Source organism: Halichoerus grypus, chromosome 2, assembly GCF_964656455.1.
Source record: "Halichoerus grypus chromosome 2, mHalGry1.hap1.1, whole genome shotgun sequence".
Classification (NCBI taxonomy): Eukaryota; Metazoa; Chordata; class Mammalia; order Carnivora; family Phocidae; genus Halichoerus; species Halichoerus grypus.
In genome coordinates this window covers 93,446,646-93,469,105 of record NC_135713.1, presented here as the reverse complement: position 1 = coordinate 93,469,105, position 22,460 = coordinate 93,446,646, and the positions used below count along the sequence as shown (strand labels likewise).

Sequence of the window (22,460 nt, the reverse complement as noted above, 5' to 3'; positions counted from 1 at the left end):
GGTTTTGGTTCAGGTCATGATCTCAGGGCCCTGAGACTGAGTCCCACATCAGGCTCTGGGTTTAGCATGGGGTCTGCTTGTCCCTCTCCCTCTGCTCCTCCCCCCACACTCTCTCCCTCTTTCTCTCTCTCAAATAAATAAAATCTTAAAAAAAAACAAAACCCTCATCATTTATCTACCTCTACTGAAAACTGCTTTAAAATATGAAGCAACCAACTGAAAGATTAATTAAAATTAGGAACTGAAGAATGGCAAAGCTTTTTAATAAAAGGAGTGTTGGTAACATTAAAGATAATTAAACATACAAATCAACATATATACTTTCTCATATGTGATTACAAAGTTGAATACAGAAGAAAAAACTTTTTGAAAAGAAGAGTTATAAGATTTATAAGATTATGTTTAGAAAGCTGGGTCTATGATCCCAGATTAAATTAACAAGCACTTGAAAGTGGAAAATAAGCAGGAAAATATTGATCAAGAAAGTAAAGGCACAATAAAATTTTCTTTGAGTATTTCTTCCTCCAGCCAAGATGGAGTAGCATGCAGGGTGGATTTAACCTCCTACCTAAAACAACCTGAAGAAAAACAGAATATATGAAACAACACTTGTCAAAACAGGGAATATCAGGCAAAGGACAGCGATCCCTGGAGGTAGGAAACAGAGGAGGTGAATCTTATCATTAACCTAGCTTAAAGTCACCTTGAGAGGGTTTCCAGGCCCTGGTGCAGAGAAGGGAAACTGAGGCATAGCCCAGTGGACTCCCTGAGTTGAGGAGGCAGAGCTGAGGGTCCAGACAGACCAAGGGACCTAAGGTTCATAGGACAGAGTACCAGAGTAGAGAAAGCTGCACAGAAAGAGATTCTCAGAGCTGAGCACTGATCAGATATATGTGAGGGAACTACCTCAAACTGGGGAAAGAATCACCTGAAAAGATGAAAAGGAACAGTGCCCAGCATTCACACAGAGTTGGAACCAGCACATGCTCCCTCCAGCCAGATTCACAGGGTACTGGGTTGATTACTGGGAGGTTCTGACTCAGGAGTGGAGAAAACTTAGCCCTAGCCTGAGCACAGGTCTGGACCTGCCTAATAAATTACAATGCAATACCCAGAAGAATCAAACTATTTCTAAGTCACTACATCTCAGAACAAAGCAAGAAGATTTATAACAATACATAAATATCTAGCACCTAACAAGATAAAATGCACAATGTCTGGCATCAATTCAAAGATTAAAAGTCATGAAAACGTGACCCATAATGAAGAGAATAATTATTCAGTCACAACCAACCCAGAACTGACATGGATGTTGGAATTTGCAGGAGTCATTAAAAGTTATTTTAGGGGCGCCTGGGTGGCTCAGTGTGTTCAGCGTCTGCCTTCGGCTCAGGACATGATCCTGGGGTCCTGGGATCGAGCCCCACGTCAGGTTCACTACTCAGTGGGGAGCCTGCTTCTCCCTCTCCCTCCCTCTGCCCCTCCCCCTGCTCATGCTCTCAGTCTCTCACGCACACACGCTCTCTCTCTCTCAAATGAATAAAAAAATCTTTAACAACAATAAAAAAGTTATTTTAACTGCATTCTGTATGTTCATAAAGTTACCTAGAGACATGGAGGATATAAAAAAGACCCGAATGAACCTCTAGAAGTGAAAACCTACAAAGGGTGAGATGAAAAATATACTGAAGAGAATTAATGGAAGATTAGGCATTGAGGAAAAAAAATAATAAGACTGCAGGCACAGCAATAGAATCTATCCAAAATGAAATACAGAGGAAAAAGTAATGTTAAAAAAAAAAAATGAAAAGAGCATCAGCAAGCTGAGGGCAACTTTAAGTATCCAGATAAAAAGACTGGATATCTCCATTCTTCCCAAATTAACTTTCAGGTTTAATCTCATTCAACCTAATTTATAAAAAGCTTTTTTTTTTTTTTTAGGGGTGCCTGGGTGGCTCAGTCTGTTAAGCGTTTGCCTTCGGCTCAGGTCATGATCCCGGGGTCCTGGGATCGAGCCCCGCATCGGGCTCCCTGCTCAGCAGAGAGCCTGCTTCTCCCTCTCCCTCTGCTGCCTCCCCTGCTTCCCCTCCTCTCTCTCTCTTTAGGAAAAAAAAAAGAGCTTTTTTTTTTTTAATTTAACAAAATAATTCTAGAGCCCAGAAAATAATTTAAAAAGTGGGACTAGTCAAGAAAATTTTGCAAAGAAAATAGAATGGAGACGTGGGTAATTATTTCTACCAGGTATTTAAACACACTCTAAAATGTATATTTACAACAGATTACACATTGCAACAGTGAAGTGTTAACATGAGAACAGCGAAGTCGTGGACTAAACCAGATGGCACCAAGACAGAAGACAGCAGTAATAAGAACTTAAAACATAATTAAAGTGGTCCTACAAGTCAGTGTAAACAGAAACTTTATTCAATAATAATAACAATGTAAATATTATTCAATAATAATTATTCAATAATCAGCGTGGGTGGTCTTGGTAATACTTGGAATAAAGTATTATCTTAGTTCAGAGGTTCTTAACCTTTGGCTCATTGACCATCGTGTTTCACTGGCCTTGGTATCTCTGAAAGTGGGGTTAAAAGTGACTTATTTTCCCTTCAGTTTTCCTCCTGAAATTTAACCCATAGCAGGGGGATGTTTTAAGTTTTTGTTGCTGTTGTTGTTGTTGTTGGCTTTTATTTATTTATTTATTTGAGAGAGAGAGTGCAAGCACAAGGGGAGGGAGGAGAGGGAGAAGGAGAAGCAGGCTCCCCGTGGAGCAGGGAGCCTGACACGGGGCTCGGCTTGATCCCAGGACCCCGGGATCATGACCTGACCTGAGGGCAGATGCTTAACTGACTAAGTTACCCAGGTGCCCCAAGTTTTAAGTTATTAACTTTTTAAGATATTTTACATCATCAGATAATATTTGATTGTCACTATTATCATGTTATAACATCAAGGAGAGTTTCCCATTAATGAGAAATAAAAATGATACCTGCCATTATGATTAGGGTTCTGCTTTTGTTTTATTTAAGTGTAATAAAATATAAAATAGTTAAAAAAAAAGAAGCAGGAGATATTGTGAGACAATGATCCTTTGAAATGTCTTCAAACAACCTACAGGCTGCTTACCAAGTTGAAAAGCAGAAAAACCATACAGAACTGGAAAGAACTTAGAGGAGCTGTGTCCCCACAAACGATAACATGCACTGTGGTTTGGAACAGAAGAGAAACTGAAGTGGTTGAAGGAACTCCTGCTGCAAATAATGTCACCCTCTCCAGAACTGCTAATTCTTCTAAAATTTTAATATCTGGAAGCAGGTCTAAGAGGAACTGATAACTATGCAACTAGCAGAAACCTCTGATGCTCACAGCACAGCCAACTCTATTACTGGGATTCCTATTTCATGAGGCCCTTTTGAAATTCTCACAAATTAGCATTATCTTGAGACTGGCATTCCAAGTAAATAACTGACTAGAAGAAAGTTCCAGAACCCTGGGCACAGATCAAGTGTCTCTGACATTTGGCTGTCCATTTGTTTTTGCTGTTTTAGAAAAAGAAGCTCCAGATGTCAATGTGACTGGATGCTTTCTCTATCAGCAGTGATGGGTGCCAAATGTTGCACCACTCATAACGAATAACAGCCTGCCTAATGCTGTGAGAAGCATCAACTTCAAGGCCAGAGGGGCTGAGTCATTTTTCAGGGTCTTTCGTCAAGAAATAGGGGCAGAAGGAGAGTAGTTCTCCACTTACTAAACAGAAATGTGCTGGATTTCCAGAGCAAAGTCTTGAAATGCTTAATTAAAACTTTGGGCAGAAATTTTACTTTTTTTTCAATCAGAAAAGGAAAGCCCTCTCTCTTGTAGTTTAGCATACTTGGACAATATTTTTGGCTGTATCTCTTGCTAAAGCCCTGCAGTCAATATTCTTTTTTTTTTTTTTTTAAAGATTTTATTTATTTATTTATTTGACAGAGAGAGACAGCGAGAGAGGGAACACAAGCGGGGGGGGGGGGGGTGGGAGAGGGAGAAGCAGGCTTCCCACTGAGCAGGGAGCCCGATGTGGGGCTCGATCCCCGGACCCTGGGATCATGACCTGAGCTGAAGGCAGACGCTTAACGCCTGAGCCACCCAGGCGCCCCCTGCAGTCAATATTATGTAGGCTGATCGAGAATGGAAAGCTCCTGTTCTGTAAGAGATGGGTCACCAGGAGTTCAGTATCCTTCTAACACTGAAGAGAGACTTTTCCCCAATCTGGAGTTAAGGGTGCCCAAACCTTTTCCAATTTCTTTGCAGGCAGAAGCAAACATGTGCCAAACTTTTAAAGGTTACTCGTAATCAATATAATCTTAAGATTAAAATATGGATATATCATCCAAAATTTGGTGATGTGGACAAATATCAAAGACTTAGACTTTGCGAAAGATAACAGCCTCAGGGAGTTGGGGACAGAGGAAATAATTCCAACAGAACTCAATTGTTTCTCAACTTAAGCCTACCCTCGTTTGGCAAAGTGTACTACAAAGTTTTGACTCCATTTGCTATGATGTGCTTTTGCAAGCCAGGATTTTACACTTTTGCCACCAAAACAAAAACAAAACAAAAATCAAAACTGATTGGATGTCAAGTATGACTCATATGTTGTCATATAAAAACCACTCAAAACTTTCTCTTATTTCTTTAAGTCAAACCGCAACAGCTTTCACAGTGAAATTAGTGATTAGCTGAATTAAAGTTCAAGCTTTGCTTTGCTTGGAAATTTTTGTTCTATTTCCTTCTTATCATAAAGTAGGTATTAATTTTTGCTGTAAAAATTAATGAGAGAGGGGTGCCTGGCTGGCTCAGTCCGAAGAGCATGCAACTCTTGATCCTGGAGTCATGAGTTCGAGCCTCACACTGGGTGTAGAGATTACTAAAAAAAATTACATAAACTTAAAAAAAATAAAGTAACAGATTTTCTTTAAAAAAAATTTATGAGACAGGGGTGCCTGGGTGGCTCAGATGGTTGAGCGTCTGCCTCCGGCTCAGGTCATGATCTCTAGGTCCGGGATTGAGTCCCACGTTGGGCTCCCGGCTCAGCGGGGAGTCTGCTTCTCCCTCTCCCTCTGCCTCTCCCCCTGCTCATGCTCTCTCTCTGTATCTCTCTGTCTCATATGAATAAATAAAAAAAAAACCTTAAAAAAAATTTATGAGACAGGTTTATAAAGAATGTTTTTCATATTTTTCTATGTGTAACCACATAGAAATAATATATAATCAGTGTTCAATATCACAAAAATTAATTCTTTCCAAACTTTTGTGCATATGTTTAGGTACTTTCCTTCTGTAAATTCACAGCTTTCAGAGTCTCAAAGAGGTCTAAGAATCAAAAACCTGGAGAAAACTCACTCCTCTGATTTAGATATTGACCTCACATAACACACATAATCATCGCTTAACAGTTCAAGAATTATATGGAAGAAAATCAAAACACCACACTTAGAAGAAAATATTTAGCACATTTCAGGCTGAGAAAAAGCCTTCTGACCAAAAAGGCAAAAGAGAAACTGATTTCAGCAAGAAAACACAAACTTCAGTAAATAAATGTAAAAAGTCATGAACATTTTCAAAAGAGAAAATACAAATGGAATGGAAAACATTTAAAAATTAATTTCTTTAATAAAAAAAATTTGAGTTAAAATGAGATGATTTTGCCTATGATATTAACAAAGAGGTTTTTAAAAGCTATATAAAGGAAAATTTGTGGAGGAGATGAGAATTCTCATATACCAGTGGAATAAGAGTATATTGCTACTTTTTTGGAACACAATGTTATGTCTGTCAAATGCTTTCAAAATGGTCATCTCTAAATTCTGTATAATATCTCGTATATGTGGAATCTAAAAAACAGAGGGGAGGGGGAGCTGAACTCTTAGAAACAGAGAGTAGAATGGTGGTTGCCAGGGCCTGGAGGGTAGGGGAAATGGGGAGATGTTGGTCAAAGGATACAAACTTCCAGCTGTGAGTAAGTTCTGGGGATGTACTGTACAGCATGCTCACTGTAGTTAACAATACTGTATTATATACTTGAAAGTTATTAAGAGAGTAGATCTTAAATGTTCTCCCCACACACATAAAAATAATAACTATGAGAGGTGATAAATGTGCTAACTAACCTTATTGTGGGGATCACTTCCCAGTATATATGTGTATCAAATGTTTATGATGTACACCTTAAGTTTACAAAATGTTTTATGTCATTTATATCTCAATAAAGCTAGAAAAATGAAATTAAACTATACCATTTTTCTTCACATTATGAATTCACCAGTCATAAGTCAGTCAGAGGAGAGAAAGGTGTGAGACGATGTCTAACTGGACTACAGAACACAAACTACCCAACATGTCCCTTGAATATACATCTCTGGTTGCTACTTGTTGCCTCACCATTGAATGATGAAATATATAGATATTTTAACAAAATCGAACTCAGATTTAACTTGATACCTGTTTTCTTCACTCTCCAAAATTAGGCAAACTTTTTCAAGGTCTGTGTTCCACAGCAACACAAGAAAAAAAACTAAAAATGTATGCAATAAAACTGAGTGACGTTCAAAAAAAATAAATCAATATGTAGAAGTCATTCTCTAGTTTAATAATTTAATTTTCAATAATTTCTACCTAATGGGAAAAATCCAAAATATAGACAGAGATTTTATGAAGAAATTGTTTACCCCACTGTTAATGATAAAAAAGTAAAAATCAATCTATATTAAGGGAATGATTAAGTATATCAAGGCATATGACAGAATATGCAGTCATTGAAATAATGTTTGCGATGAGTTTCTTGAATGACATGATCAAAAGTGATAATGTGTTAAGTGGAGCAAAAAAGAGGTAGTAAAAAAATGCTAAGAAGAAAATTTTAAGGAAATATGACACGTTTATGGTAGCTGTTTCCAGGTAACATTTGGGTGATTATTTTTATTGCCTGAACTTTGCAAATTATCTACAATGAGTATATATTACTGACACTCAGGGAAGTTAAATAAAAATAGAGTAACCACAGAACACAGATCACAAGTAGGGGCAGAAATATTTTAAAGAAAAAGAAAAATGTCATCTTGTATGAATGAGCAAATAATGAGTATAAATTTTCAAAACAACTAATGAGAGAAAAACTTTTGTTGTTTACTTCTTGGCTTAGCTGTTCGATGACGTGGATATGGTTGAGTTCTCTTTAAATGGCAAATCATAAACTGGTCATTCAATCCAAACTGAAAAACCAATTTCTCAGGTAAGAATAGGAGACAGTTTGGGGCTGGTTAGGATTTTTCCCCCAAACAGTATGATTTATAAGAAGGACTGAAATAATAGTTGGAAAATAGGAAAAGGTAAAGGAAGAGCTTCCTGATGTTTTAAATTTTGCTTTTTGAGAAAAGATCTTTTAAATTTGATAAATTCTCTAAAGAAAACTTGGGAACTTTGAGTTGCAAAATAATTGAAAGAAAAAGGATACAAAGCTAATCAAATCAGGAGATGAAGACCTTCCCTGTCTCACCTCCTGGATGAGATTCATTACAAAGGAACCAATAGACTCCATGCTTGTGAGAGGCTGAATAGCCCTGCTGAATGCTTCTTTCATCCATTCCTAAGCTCATAGGAGATTTTAAACTTTAGCATTAAAACTTTAATAGCTGTCAAACTTCCTTTGCATAAAGCAATCTTATGTCAAACCCTACTATTTATTTTTATTTTTATTTTTATTTTTATTTTTATTTTTATTTTTAAGTAGGCTCCCTGGCCAGCGTGGAGCCCAATGCAGGGCTTGAACTCATGACCCTGAGATCAAGACCTGAGCTGAGGTGAAGAGTCGGACACTTAACCGTCTGAGCCACCCAGGCACCCCAAACCCTACTATTTTTAATACTGAATATTGCTTACATAAAAACTGATCATATAAAGATTAGAGGTAAGCAGTATATCTAGCACTTGGGATTGGTTAAATTATGGTAGATACAGACTACACTGTGGATTATAAACCTAAATGTACACAGACCAGGGAGCTAACATAAATGAATGAAGTGGGCCTGGGGTGGGATTTGGGGGCCGTGGAGATGTGATTTGAAGAGGGAATACTTTATCTAAGGAAGACAGCAACTACTTGATTCCTGTCAGTTGGCTTTGTGGAAAGGTGGGCCCCGGTGCTACCAGAATCTCCTACTTTTAAAAAAATTTTATTTGGAAATAATACCAAATTTAAAGAAAGTTGCAAAAATAAGAAATAGTAAAAGAACACCTATGCCCTTTACCCAGATTATCTTACTGTTAATATTTGACTTGGTATGTATTCTTTCTCTCTGCACACACACACACACACACACACACACACACACACACACATTGTGTGTATGTTTGAAATATAAATTGAAATACATAGACATAATTTTTTCTGAACTATTTGAGGATATGTTAACATGTTATCAGGACCCTTTACTCCTACTCCACTGCATATTTCCTAAGAATAGAAACCCTACTATTTTTGAGATGGGGCATCTGGAGTGGGATGATGAAGAGAGCATGAGGAGGTTGTCTCCTCCTGGCCACTAGGGACTAGACAGTCAGCCACTTTTTCTCCCTCTGTAACACCAAACCAAGGTTAAATACTATTGCACTAGACAACTGCCATTCTATCAGTAAAAACAAAACCTCCGATATATGTACATTTATTTATCAATTGGATATATGTACTAATCTTCTAAAACATTATGTACCTTATAAAACATACTGTTAAACAAAGATAAAATAAAATTAAATACAAATACAAGTTTATAGTGTTCTTCCTGCGCCCTTGAAGGTGTGTACCTCCCCACCTTGGGTGCCATTCTTCTATACCATGGTAGCTGAACAGGACAAGGACTGCCACCATATCCAAAGCTGAGTCTGGGTTCTGCTCCCCAGTGTACCTCTCTTAATGTCTGCCAGCTCTCTCTATCACAATACTCTGTTTTATTGCCTTCATAGTGTTTATTGCTCCTGGAAGTCATCTTGCTTCTTTATGTATTTACTTGTTTATTTCTTCTCCCTGCCCCCTGCCCCCCCAACTCTTCTCTACTAGAATATAAGCTCCATGAAAGCCAGGATCTTCCTGTCTTGTTCATTCCTAATCCTTCCACCCCTAAAAGGGGGTGGTTCATAATGGGTGCTCATTAGATACTCCCTGGCTCACATTCTAGCTCTATCCCCTGCGTGGTCCTCCATTCTCCTAGCAGATGAGAGGACAGGTCCCCTGACCCCCTGCAGGAAGCCAACAATACCCTATCCTACCCCTTTGAGAAGCTTCTTTGCTTAAAAAACCCCTGTAGAGGGTGAGCAGCAGAAGACAATCTTCCTCTTCACGTAAAACCCAGGGCCACAATCTCAAATCCAGAACTTAAAAAATACATATAATTACAATATTTCTAAAGACATTTCTATTTTTTTTTAAAAAATAATTAATTGTAAGTCGAATTATCATTTTCACACAAAAGCTACCATTTTCCCTCAATCCCTTCAGGCTGTTCTTGCAGTTTCTGCCCTGGGAGGATAAAAAGGAAGGCGAGCAGGTACCTGATGGTTTTCCACACATCGAAGCCGTCCAGAGGCTTGGTGCCATTTGTGCTTCCCCCGGCCAGCTTCACGAGTGTCGGCAGCCAGTCAGAAATGTGGATGAGCTCCCGGTTCTTCAAACCCTTCTGTTTCAGCAAGGGGCTTGCCACAAAGCCCACCCCTCGAATGCCTCCTTCCCACAGGCTCCATTTTCTTCCTCGAAGGGGCCAGTTATTGCCCCCTGCCAAAGTCTGTCCTCCATTATCTGAAACACAATTAGGTCTTTGCATGAGGACAACGCTAGACACATTTAAGAACACACGACTTCTGGGGCGCCTGGGTGGCTCAGTTGGTTAAGCGACTGCCTTCGGCTCAGGTCATGATCCTGGAGTCCCGGGATCGAGTCCCGCATCGGGCTCCCTGCTCAGCGGGGAGTCTGCTTCTCCCTCTGACCCTCCCCCCTCTTGTGCTCTCTCTCTTTCATTCTCTCTCTCAAATAAATAAATAAATAAATAAATAAATAGAACACACGACTTCTATGTTGCTTCTAAATGGGGCTTAAGAACTAAAAAAGATGCCCCCTCCTTACTGCCTTCGGTACCAACCTCCCCTCTCCCGCCCAACACTCCCTCCATTACACAGACATAATCAGAGTGTAGCGTGGCACCAATCTGACACGAGACCTTCAAATCCCCTTGGATAGGGTCGCTGAAAAACAAGCAAGTCCCCGGAGGATATCTGCTTGGGATAGAGCCTTGTACTAATAATCAACGACTAGGTTGCAAATGCATGTGTGCAATTTTGTGTGACACAGGAGAAAGAATCCAGGTACGCTGAGCCCTTTCCCATCCACAAAAAGAACCCTCAAGTGACATTTCACTCAGTGAGTTAAAGCTCCTGATAAGTTGGGGACCTTTTTATTTTACTCACCTGGAAAAACTTTCTAACATTTACACTGGTAACTAAATTAAACTTCTACTCCCTGGTGATGTGAACTCTTTCTTAGGTGTGAAAGTTGAAGATGTCTCCAGTGGGCTAAATGTCTCTTGTAAACACACCAGTCGAGTGGAAAAAGTAATTGCAAGAAAAATTCCTCCCTTCTTGACAGAATGGCAAGACAAAGCTTCAACTGATGCACTGTGCCAGGGAAGAGAAAGCTTCTCTTCCAAGACAACTGAAGTTGAAGCCAGAGGTGAAGTTACAAGAGTGACTGAAATTAAGTATCTTACCAGCTGGGTGGAACTCAGTTAGAAATTAAGTTGGACTGTAGGAAAAAAAAAAAAAAAGTGGTATTTCTTGTATACTGAGGTTGTAGAATCATTGGTATCTCCAAAAGCACCCATACACTCAGGGGACTCCACAGACACTTTTGAAATAACCCTTATTTGCATACATATTACCCCTCAATTAAATCTTTTTTTCAAACCACTGTTATCCAAATGAACCACAGGAGGGCAGTAGGACAGACCTACTAGAGTCTGTAGAATGTTGTACGTAAAAATCCAATGCAGAAATCAAGACCAAAGCCACAGGAAACACATGGAAAGAAAAAGAACTGGTATTTGTTAAGCACCTACTATGCACCAGGCACCACTTTAAGTTTACAGTATCTCTCCCAGAATCTGAAGTCTGAGAGACCTGGAATTGAAGCCTGATGCCAACCGCGCACTAGCCGTGTGACCCAGGGCAACACGATACCTCAGTTTCTTTATGTTCGATGTGGAGAGAAGAATTCCTAGCTCAGGTATTACGATGAAAATGAAATGACACTGTTTATGATCATTGCTTGGCTGGGTACCTGGCATAGCCTCAGTGCTCAGTAAATGGTAACTAATATTTATAACTCAGTCTAGTATCATAACCGTTTCGTTTTTAGGAAAAAAAGAAGAAGAAGAAGAAGTTTGAAAAGTCCAAATAGCTAATAAGTGGCAAAGCTAGGATGCGAACAAGGTCTGCGCAACTCCCCAGGTGCCTTCTGTCCCCAGAGTGCCGTGTTCCTGACGTCCCCGGTATGCAGTGGGTTTTATACCTACAGACCACATAACGGTTCCCTGCCCTATGAAAACCATAAGCACAGACTCAGCAAAGTGTATACTCTTCCTTTTGATATAGCAGAAGGTGACAATATTTCCCTTTAGAGGAACCTTTGTTGCTGGTGGGTAAGAAATTCAAGGCTCTACTGCCAAGGAGGCTTCTGTTCAAATCCTTAGCACATGAGGTGCCTGGTTCTTCTCTGTGCTTCATGAAGGGAGGGAGAAGAGTGGAGTTAGGTTACATGAAGGTGACAATTCTTCCACACATGGGTTGGGGATGATCTGTCTCATCATTTGCCATCACAGACTTACAAGAACCTTTCCTTAAACCCTACATCTCTTCTTGACCAAAAGTCAAGGACCAAACGGTCACCCAAGTCTGCTTATTAAATACACTTTCTACTTTACAAGAACAAACCTGTATATTCAAAACAAGAGGCCACCATCCTTTTGACAGAGGGGATTCCTCCTACTCTGTATACTTCAGAGTATCAGTCACCCGTAGCCAACATTTCAAAACTTAAAAGGAGGTGCTGTTCAGATTACACAAGAGTACACTGGAAAGAGAAGTTTACACTCTGCCTGTGAGGTCGAGAATGGCTAAGTCAGCAGCACTATTATTTTGCTCTATTATCTAGACTGCTATAAACGATACTGGCTCAGGGCTTGTAGAAGATGCCTGTTGTCTCCATTTTCAATAGATGCATTCCTTTGAGATAGTCTATAATGTCTCTCAGTTCCACGTACTTGCTAGCGCTCAGTACAAAAATACTAGACGGTGGTGGAGGAAATGCGTGTGGAGATGAGGAGGAGGAGGGTGGCTGGGTCTGCTCTCTGACTCTTGGAGCAGCCCTTCAGGTATGACTCAAAAAGGAAAATACGCTGTGCCGGAAGGAGAACGTGGCCACTGTGGCTACTGTCGGGGCTGGAAGGGGCTTCCACATCTCATGAGGGGAGGGCGCCGATGCCGTGAGCAGGACTGTTTTTGCCACTAGTTCACTGGGCTGTGTTTCCCATTAGCAATGGGAAGGGATTCTGTCCTCTGTTATCAGTCACATTTTCCAGAGCACTCTGGAGAGAAAGCACTGTCGACAAGCACGCCGCGACTTCTTCTCTCGGACTCCCCTGTCACAGAGCCGACGCACAACCGGCGGCACGAAGAGGGCAATTTGGCTTTGCCAGGGGTCTGCATCTCCACAGGTGGCCCCTGCCTGATGGCTGCCACTGAGCAGCAGGGCCGCAGGACCCACGGTTGGGCTCTCCGTGCATCAGTTCCGGCACAGCCTCCTGGGTATTTCAAGAAGCTGGACATAAAATTGATCACAGTTGCTGTAAGAATACAGCAAGCTCATTTGGAATAAGGTTTCCTATATTGTTCACTTAAACCTGACAAACGAAAATTTAAAAAGACAATGGAACTATCACATTTCTTTTCACTCTCTCTCCTAATTTTCTTTTGGGCAAAAGTTAACTTTTGTTCTTGCTAAGAATTAATTTTCAAGAGAAAATGTTCCCGTTTCATTTCCTGACTGACTTATTTATGAAAAAACTTCCAAATCAAAATAAGATGACTCCCAACTAGTAAAGGAAGCTCTGAAAAAAAATTTTTTTTTTTTTTTAGGGAAATAGTTTTGCAGCAATGTTTCTGGCAGAGGGAAAACCTAATTATAAACACTTTGCCGTCTAGAAAAGAAATGTCAAAATAAAACAAATGTCATATACAGATGGTGAATCTCACTTTATCATTCCTTCCTGAACAAAAATAACTGTCAAAAAGTCATGGAAAAACATCGGTTAGCCAATGATCTAAGCAAATGCATTCAGTGTATGACAATGAAGCCTCATCCTCATCCAGCTGATAGAAGTTCAGATGGAACCATGACAAGAACTTTCATTTTTAGGACTACTCCCAACAGGATAAGGCTGTGGCTTGGCCGTGGGAGGCTGCCCTGAACATCAGTGTATATTTCTATCTCATTGCTCCCTCACCTGGGCTTACCCGAGACATCCTCCTCACTCTGACTCAGGGATCCTGAAAGAAAAAGCAAGAAAGGCTCCAAGGGCCTTGCACCAGTGCCCGGACTTGGCTCTGAACAGGGCCAGCCACGTAAGTGTGACAGATAAATAGACAACATGATTTCAAACACCAAGATGCCGCCTTCTCTAAAAAAGAGGACCCGCTTGCTGATGGTTGATTCTTTTAGACCAGTTTTTTTTTTTTTTTAATTTTTAACTAAAAGGCAAATTGGAGGGTTAATATGTGTCTTAGAAGTCACCTAGAGGATTTGGTAAGTTCAATCTTCTCCTACTAAAAGATTTTGGAGAAAATATCTACCTGGACACTAATTTACAATCTAATGTTCTTCTCTTTCCCTCTTGTTCTACATTCAATTTCTGATTGAATGTGCATTCCCTTCTGCTGAGTCTAACTTTCAAATGGATTTCAAGCCCATCCACCCCCATCTACCCCAGGGCCTCGGGTCTGGCACTCTTCCCACTTGGACACATGGCAACCTACAGATTGCTTCACTTCGCTGTCAGAGGCATCCCTGTGAAGCCCCAAACCAATCAAGTCTTGTTCGTGTTTAAAGATCTCTAACTGCTTTCTAATCAGGAAAAACTTTAAACTTCAGCCCACATAGAGAATCCATTACATCTGGCCCCAACCTACTTATTGGGCATCAACACCTGCCCTCCTCCATAAAAAGTGCCTTGTGCTGGGCCACCTGGCTGGCTCAGTCAGTACAGAGTGCGACTCTTGATCTTGGGGTTGTGGGTTTGAGCCCCACGTTGGGTGTAGAGATTACTTAAAAATAAAATCTTAAAAAAAGAAAAGTGCTCAGTGCTTCATTCATGTAGAACTAACTTCGCCTTGTCGTTAGGATACGTCATGCCCTTTCATGCTGACTTTGCCTTTGTACCTGTTGGTTCCTCTGCCTAAAATGCTCTCCCTCTTCTTTCCTGCCCGACTTAAATTTTAATTCTCAGGATAAATGTCACATCTTCTGTTAACTTTTCATTTACCGCCCCCCACCACTACCCTGCCTAGATAGTCTCTCTGTATATTGCACTTATTTCTGTATGTTAATTCGTTGTTCATGGGTTCGTCTTTCCAGGGAACTCTGCCTCCCAAGGACAAGAACAGTGTCTCATTCTTCTTTGCATTTCCAGGACCTAGCGCAGGGCCCACCAAAGAGAAGGGCTCAAGAATTGGGGGAGGGAGGGTGTGGGTAAGGAACAATAAACAAATGGAAAAAAGGCCACCAAAAATTGAGAATGAAGGCACTAAAAATTTACTTTGATTATTGGATGGTGTTTTCTGAGCCTTCATCCAGCCACTCTATGACCTTGACTTTTAGGAAACTGTTCCATACACAGGTGCTGCTTATTTAACAGGACGTTGCAGGGTCGGGGGTGGTTCCTGGTCCCCATGAGGATTTAAGCAAATCAAACACACAATACCAGAATTGTTTGTCCAATCTGGCCCTTGATCAGTCACACTGAAGTCAAAGGGGATTGTTTGGTCCTGGACCGGAAGAGAGTCCTCACTCAGCCCTTTAACAAATCTTTGGGGAATGCTCACCATGTGCCAAGGACCACCCCAGCTTTGGGGAAATGGCAGCCAAGAAGACAGACAAGGCCCTCTCTCTCATGAAGTGAATAGAAAAAGATATGATCTCTCCATTCACGGTCTTCTTGGAGGAGCTGAAACCAAAATGACGGGACAGGGCAGACCACGACCAGAGAGGGGAGAGCCCAGGCATGGAGAGTAGAGGCTCAAGCGCCTATTCCCTTACACATTGGATAGTGGGGTGTTCTGCATCAAGGCTTCTTAATTCAAGATTAAATTAACTACACCCTTGAGAACACTCTGTTGCCAGACCTTGAGGCAAACTGGAGCTGAATGATGACTCGATATAAACCAGAAGGTGTCTAGCTGGTTAATGACGGTCATCGTTTGTCTCTATCATCCCTACTGCCACATTTCGAATTTCATTAAAATGGATTCAAAGAATTGGAGTTAAGTGCTGTGAGTTTGGGTAAACTGCTCTCTGAGCCTGATTTTCTAATTTGGAAAATGAGGATAACAATGATACCCACCTTAACATAGAGCCTGGCACAAAAGTAGTGCTCAGTAAACATTAGCCATTTCCACTGATGAGAATCACCAGCAGCAGCATCAAATACGCAGAGCAGAACCATCTCGTCTCCGGGTATTTATTACACATATACTAGATTTAAGTATTACAGCTGCACTCTAAATCACCATGCATTCATTAAGAAAGGATTTTATGCACAGAGCCCTTCTCAATTACATGCTCTTCTCTGTGGGTGATTTCTTGAGATTCATAAGAACACAGTGAATTTGAGGGCTTTTACTGTCATTTTGGGGACAGAGCCAGGTGACATCTTTCTGTTTCTAGGAGTTTAAATAAAGTATATCAATCATCAAAGAAAGAGGAACAATGATCATAACCTGTGATTAAAATGAAGTGTCAGAAACTGAATCTTTATTCAGTTATATTTGTAGGGGTTTCAAATGGTTTGCAGCGTTCAGGACAGATGAATGCTCCCACCCCACTCCCAGTCAGACACAGTCAGACTTTACATCTGGATAAAAAAACCAGCAAAGGGAGCGCTCCTGCTGAGCTAGCATTGGGAGGGTCCTGCTGGGATGCGATTGGCAACCAGACCCCAAATAACGGATGCAGCCACCAAAAGAGCAGAAGATAAAGGGGACGGATGCAGAAAAAAGGTAAAATCAGGAATGAATGAGGATTAAAAGGGAGATTTTACAGGGTTGTAGTAAAATATTTCCTCGTTTTAATGGGGCTAATGTCATTGCTTATAATGATGAGATACCAGGGGGATTTTATCTCTCCTTTAAAATTTAAGGATGAGAAGATCAAAAGTCTGTTGAAAGACTGGAGGGACATGAGTGGGGGATGGGCTAGATAGATGATGGGTATTAATTAAGGAGGGCACTTGTGATGAGCACCGGGTGTTACATGTAAGTGATGAATCACCAAATTCTACTCCAGAAACTAATACTGCACTGTATGTTAACTAACTAAAATTTGAATTAAAAACAAAATTAAATAAATAAATAAAAAGTTGAAACAAAAACAAAAACAAAAAAAAGAAAGACAGACTGGAAACAATTGGTCTCTAGAAGTTAAAATGGGAAGTGCCTGGCTGGCTCAGTGGATAGAGTATGTGACACTTGGTCTCAGAGTTGTGAGTTTGAGCCCCATGCTGAGTGTAGAGCTTACTTAAAAAAAAAAAAAAAATAATAATAATAATAATAATAAATAAATAAATAAATAAATGGAACTGGAAACTGAAAAAACAGTGTACTAAGTTATTACATATCAGTAGGCAAACAACTGAACTTTTTCTGTAGTTTAAAGCATAGGTGGTCACAGATTTTAGTGATCCTTAAACTTAAATTGTAAGAGAAGTACAGAATGTTGAGTTTCTCTCACTCTGGAGGTGTGGGTTTGATCTCTATATTCCTGATCTCCTATCAAGTAGCCTAGAAGCCCCATGTCTAGGGTACTTAGGACCAGCAAAAATACCACACGTTCTAGAATTTTTTAAAAAGTAAAGCCCTCCTTGTTTTCCCTTCAAGTTGATATCGAAAGAATGCTTGATATTTTTAACTAATGAAGTTATGAATTTTAGGGCAAACGAAAGTTATTTGGCACTTTGAGGGAGTGCCATAGTTTACTCACAAATTATTTGGCTCCCTTTTCAGACCAGATGTTTTTTTTGTTTGTTTGTTTGTTTTTTTACTAGACAGCTATTTATCCATCAGTAATGCTAATCAAGAAGTAATAGATGAAAACGTATCACAGAAGTACCTCGGAGTCTGGCAAGTTTCAGAACAGCAAGAGTGAAAATACCATCAACAGAAAGAAAAAAGTAGAACTGAAGTTACAAAATTACAAGAGTATTAAGTCCTTGTATGGCAAGAAAGATGGTAATTGAGGTCAATGATTTTTTCGGAGAGAATAAAGGCAGAGAAAGTTAATGTATTCTATTTGGGCAAGCACCAACTACTTTAATTTGTCTTTATGTTTCCAAACATATAATACAAGTTAAATGTTCTGAATTTACCTTTGATGCAGAAGCAACATTTTATTGGATCTCTACTTCCAAGGTAGTCAGATATGCTTTTAGGGTCACCCAGAAAAACCAATAAACCAAGCTGAGTGAACAGGCAATTCTGTTTGCCCAAAGCTCTTTTCTTTTCCTTTTTCTTTTTTTTCTTATGTAGAAACCATAAAGATATTTGATTCTTATTTTCTGTACACAAAGCTCTTTTCTGAAGTTTACTAAATGCTAAAGGACCTCACTGAGGTATGAGTGTGTACTTATGGAAGAGAGACAAGTCAGCAGCACAATTCTCTTTGAAGAACAACGTAAGAGTGAAACATTTAATGGCAGAAACAAAAATTCCTCAATGTACCTAGATATTAAAAAGTCTGTTAAGAGAATTTAACAAATAATTCAAATACTGAATATATACTTAATAAAAATACAAGAACACAATTCCTTTGGATTTGCAGATGACACTTACTCCAAAGCCAAAGCCAAACCAATTCTGCGCCGCCCTCAGACTCGGTCCTCCTGACCACGCCAGGCGGCAGAAGCCCTTCTGACAGGGGTTACACAGTGAGAGGGAGGAGAAATCAGGTGACCCTGGACATCCTAAGCAGGTGTTGCGGAAGAAGAGAAAGTGTGGGAAGCATTGAGGTCTGTGTGCCTAATGAGAAGCAAGAGGTTAAATGGAGGCATTTTAGCAGGACACAAAGGGATGTGGGAAGAGAGAGGTCCGAGAAAGACAAATACCATGTGATTTCGCTCACCTGTGCAAGCTAAAAAAATAAATAAACAAAAAGTGGAATCAGATGCATAAATACAGAGAACACACTGATGGTTGTCAGAGGGCAGGGAAGGGGGGATGGGCAGAATGGGTGAAGGGGGGTGGGAGATACAGGCTTCCAGTCAGGGGATGAAGAAGGTGCAGGCATAAAAGGCACAGCACAGGGAACAGTCGGTGGTACCGTAACAATGATGTCTGGGACACATGGCAGCTGAAGTAGTGGTGGGCACAGCCTAACATGGAGGTGGGGGCTGACTGTGCGGTGCACTGGGAACATGGTGCGTCAGCTCGACTCAAATATAAAAATTGGAAGGAAGGAAGGAAGGAAGGAAGGAAGGAAGGAAGGAAGGAAGGAGTCCAATATCTGGGAAACTCAATGTCTCGTGAACAGCCACAAACCAGGATAAAAAACGAACAAATAAACATCAAACAAATCAAAACAAATACCCCTGAATAAGCACAATAGGCATCACCAAGTCCCTGCAATCAGACCCTAATGTAGGGCCCATTTAGTCTCAGACACGATTCTAATGACATGCATGGTGTGTGGCTCCCTCATTTCATAGCAGACTAGAATCTGCAAATTAGAAAGGTGCAGAGCGCTGGAGATGGTCTCTGCAGAGAGTAAGGGAATAAGAAGAAGGGGACAGCGAGGCTCTGTGCATTTGCCTGTGCCCAGTGTGGTGTGGCCGTAAGAGACGACAATGACTGTAGGCTCAGAGGCCCTCGCAGCACAGTGCGGAAGAGGTTACAGCCGCATTGATGAATGGTTTTCATTTGCTGTCGAGAAGAGCACAGATGTGGCAAGAGATGGCCTGAGTCTCCGCAGGCAAGGGGGATGCAGAGAAATTGGAACCCTCAAACCCTGCTGGTGGGAATGTAACATGGCTTTACTGATTTGGAAATAGTTTGGCAGTTGCTCAAAAAGTTAAGCATAGAATTACCATGATTAAACATCTATCCTGTACTTTATGTCCTTTGGATGAGAGGTGGGTTGAAGAAAAAAATCCTTCGTTCAGGAAAACTCTCTGGTGTCACAGGAACGTATACAATCTGCTTCATGGAAATAGTCCCAGCCTGCTTACTCCATTTATATTTCAGAGCACAAGCAAGGACAGAGCTCAGGACAAGAGACATGATTCTTCCAGACAGGGCCCTCTAAATACCACCCCAATTATCAAAACCCAGAGCTTCCAAGATACGTCAGATTCTTTGTTCTTGTTTTCACCAGTCCATCAAATTGACTTGGCTTCTTTTAAAAAACAGTAGATCTTTGCTGGCAACAAGGTGTCTCTTATAGACCCTTCTTTTATACCTCAATTTTTCATCGGGGCCTTTCGTGATCAGCTGACGACCCTACAAAACATCTGCCTGGCATGTGAGACACAAAATTCTTTTTTGGGAAGCTCTTTGTATGTACCCAAAGAGACTCCTTCATTGTTTATTCCATTTTTAGTTTCCTGCAACTTTAATGTGGAATCAAGTGGAAAATGACTTCAAAATACATAAGAGATTACATGAATCTTTTCCATACTTGGTGCAGTCATGAAGATACATTAACCCTATCAGATATGAAATGGTATGCTAGTGATTTCTTTTTTATGATTTACATACAGTAAAAGTCACTTGTTTTGGTATGGATTTCTACGAATTTTGACAAATAGAGTCATATAACCAGCGCCACAATTACAGAACAACTCCATCAAACCAGAATCACTCCCTTGTACTGCTCCTTTGTAATCAAACCCTCCACCCCACCCTTAAGCCCTGGCAACCACTGATGCCTGCTCCATCTTTAAAGTTCTGCCTTTTCCAGAATGCCATATAAAAAGAATTATACTTGGGGTGCCTGGGTGGCTCAGTCAGTTAAGTGTCAGACTCTTGGTTTTGGCTCAGGTCACGATCTCAGGGTCATGGGATCGAGCCCCGTGTCAGGCTCTGTGCTAAGCACACAATCCAATGGGGAGTCTGCTTGAGATTCTCTCCCTCCCCCTCTGCCCCTCCTCCCACTTGCACATGTGTGCGTGTGTATGTGTTATGTGCATGTATATATGTGTGTGCATGCATGCACTCTCTCTCAATATAAATAAATAAAATCTTAAAAAAAAAAGAATCATACACTGTGAAACTTCTTTGAGTGTGGCTTCTCTCGTTCAGCATGCCGCATCTGAGATTCATGCACATCGATGCGTGTAGCGGTGGTTCATGCTGCTGCTGAGTGGTAGAGCAGTCCGCTGCAGAGGGGTGCTGCAGTTTCACTGAGCTGTTCACCAGCAGAAGGAGTTTGTTCCAGCCTTCAGCAGTTATCAAACAGGCTGCTGTAAACACGTGGGTACAGGTTTTTGTATAACCATGTTTTCATTTCTCTAGGTTACATCCCCACCACTGGGATTGCTGCTTTCAAGATATTTTTTCCTTCATCTTTGGTTTCAGCATTTTGATTACAATGTGAGTGTGGTTTTCTTTGGGTTTATCCTGATCGGATTTTACTGAGCTTCTTGAATGTATACATGTTCAGCTCACCAAATCTGTGAAGTTTTCAGGCATTATTCCTTCATTTTTTTTTTCTGCCCAACATTTCTCCTCTCCTTAGGACTTTACTGACATAAATGTTAGATCTTTTAATATTGTTCCATAGGTCCCTACAGCTTGGTTCAATTTTTTCTTTTTTCTCTCTTTCAGATTGCATAATGTCTACTGATCTGTCTTAAAGTGCACTGACCCTTTCCTCTACTATTCTGCTACTGGACCCATAGAGGGAATTTTAATTTCAGATATGGTATTTTTCAGTTCTAAAAATTCAGTTTGGTTTCCTTCCTTCCTTCTTTCCTTCCTTCCTTCCTTCCTCTGTTTCTCTGCTGAGAACTTTACTTTTCCATGTATTTTAAGAGTATTCAACTGTATCTCATAGAGAATGGTTATAAAGGCTACATTAAAATTTTCAGCTGACAATTCCAAAATTTGGGTCATCCCAGCATTGGCATCTGTTGACAGTCTTTTCCCTTGAGTACTGGTCACATTTTTCTGGTTCTTTGTATGGTGAGTAATTCTGGATTGTACCCTGGACATTTTGAGTATCAAGTTGTGAGACTCCGGGTCTTATCTTAGAGTCTCTCAAAGATGTTGATATTTGTTTGTTTTAGCAGATAACCAGCCCAGTTAGATTCAGACTGCAAGTTTTGCCTTTCTGTGAACAGTGGTTATAATGTCAGTTTAGTTTTTAAAGGCTTTGCTATAATGTTTGGGTTTACCCACCCAGTATGCGCCCCACTCAGGAGTTAGTCTGGGACTTGGGGAGTGGTTTATATCGCTGTTGAGTTTTCGAGGCCTTTGCTTTGCTTCTTTGGGACTGTGTGGCACATGCACAGCTTAGAGGTGAGCCTGGGACTTACGCCAGTTCGTACACAGAACTGGGGGATCCTCTTCCCCACCCCTATCCTCTCCGAGATTCCCCACACACTTTCTAGCCTCCTGGGGTCCCCTTTTCCTTGTTTCTCTGGTCAGAAAGACAGGTTTCTCTCAGGTTTTAGCCCCTTATTCTGTCACTTCCATACAACTGAGGCTGCCTTTGGGAGCAAACAGCAAAATAAAAGAGAGAGATAAAATAATGAGATTCTCCCACACTCTGGAAAAAAGGGGCTCCTTTTCACTGGTCCTCTGGTCAGAGAGAATTTTCTTTTGGGATTTCAGGTGCCCAAACTCCCACCGCCAACACAAATGCAGATCCTCAACTGGGGTTGGCTGTGGGGCAGGGGCAGGGGAGGAAAAAAAAGAAACAAAATAATAATTCCCCTATATTGCCCAGCAAAGGACTCCTTTCCCAAACCGCTGTTTAGAAATAGAGGGTTTCACCTAAAGATTTTGCTGCCAATGCCTGCTGCATTGTTCTAGAATTCCAGCAGGCCTTGGGTTAAAGCTGAAAGACAGAGGAGAGAAAACAAATGCCACGAGACTCACCCTTGGTATAAGGGATT

At 40.7% G+C, this 22,460-nt stretch overlaps 1 protein-coding gene across 1 annotated transcript in view; it reads right to left on the bottom strand.

Moving 5' to 3' along the window:
- The window catches only part of ARSB (arylsulfatase B), a 159,527-nt gene that overhangs the window by 74,144 nt on the left and 62,923 nt on the right, over positions 1 to 22,460 (bottom strand). Inside the window, exon 5 of the mRNA XM_036106526.2 lies at positions 9,586 to 9,829. Coding sequence (XP_035962419.1) covers positions 9,586 to 9,829 — 244 coding nt within the window. The remainder of the gene's footprint in view (positions 1 to 9,585; positions 9,830 to 22,460) is intronic.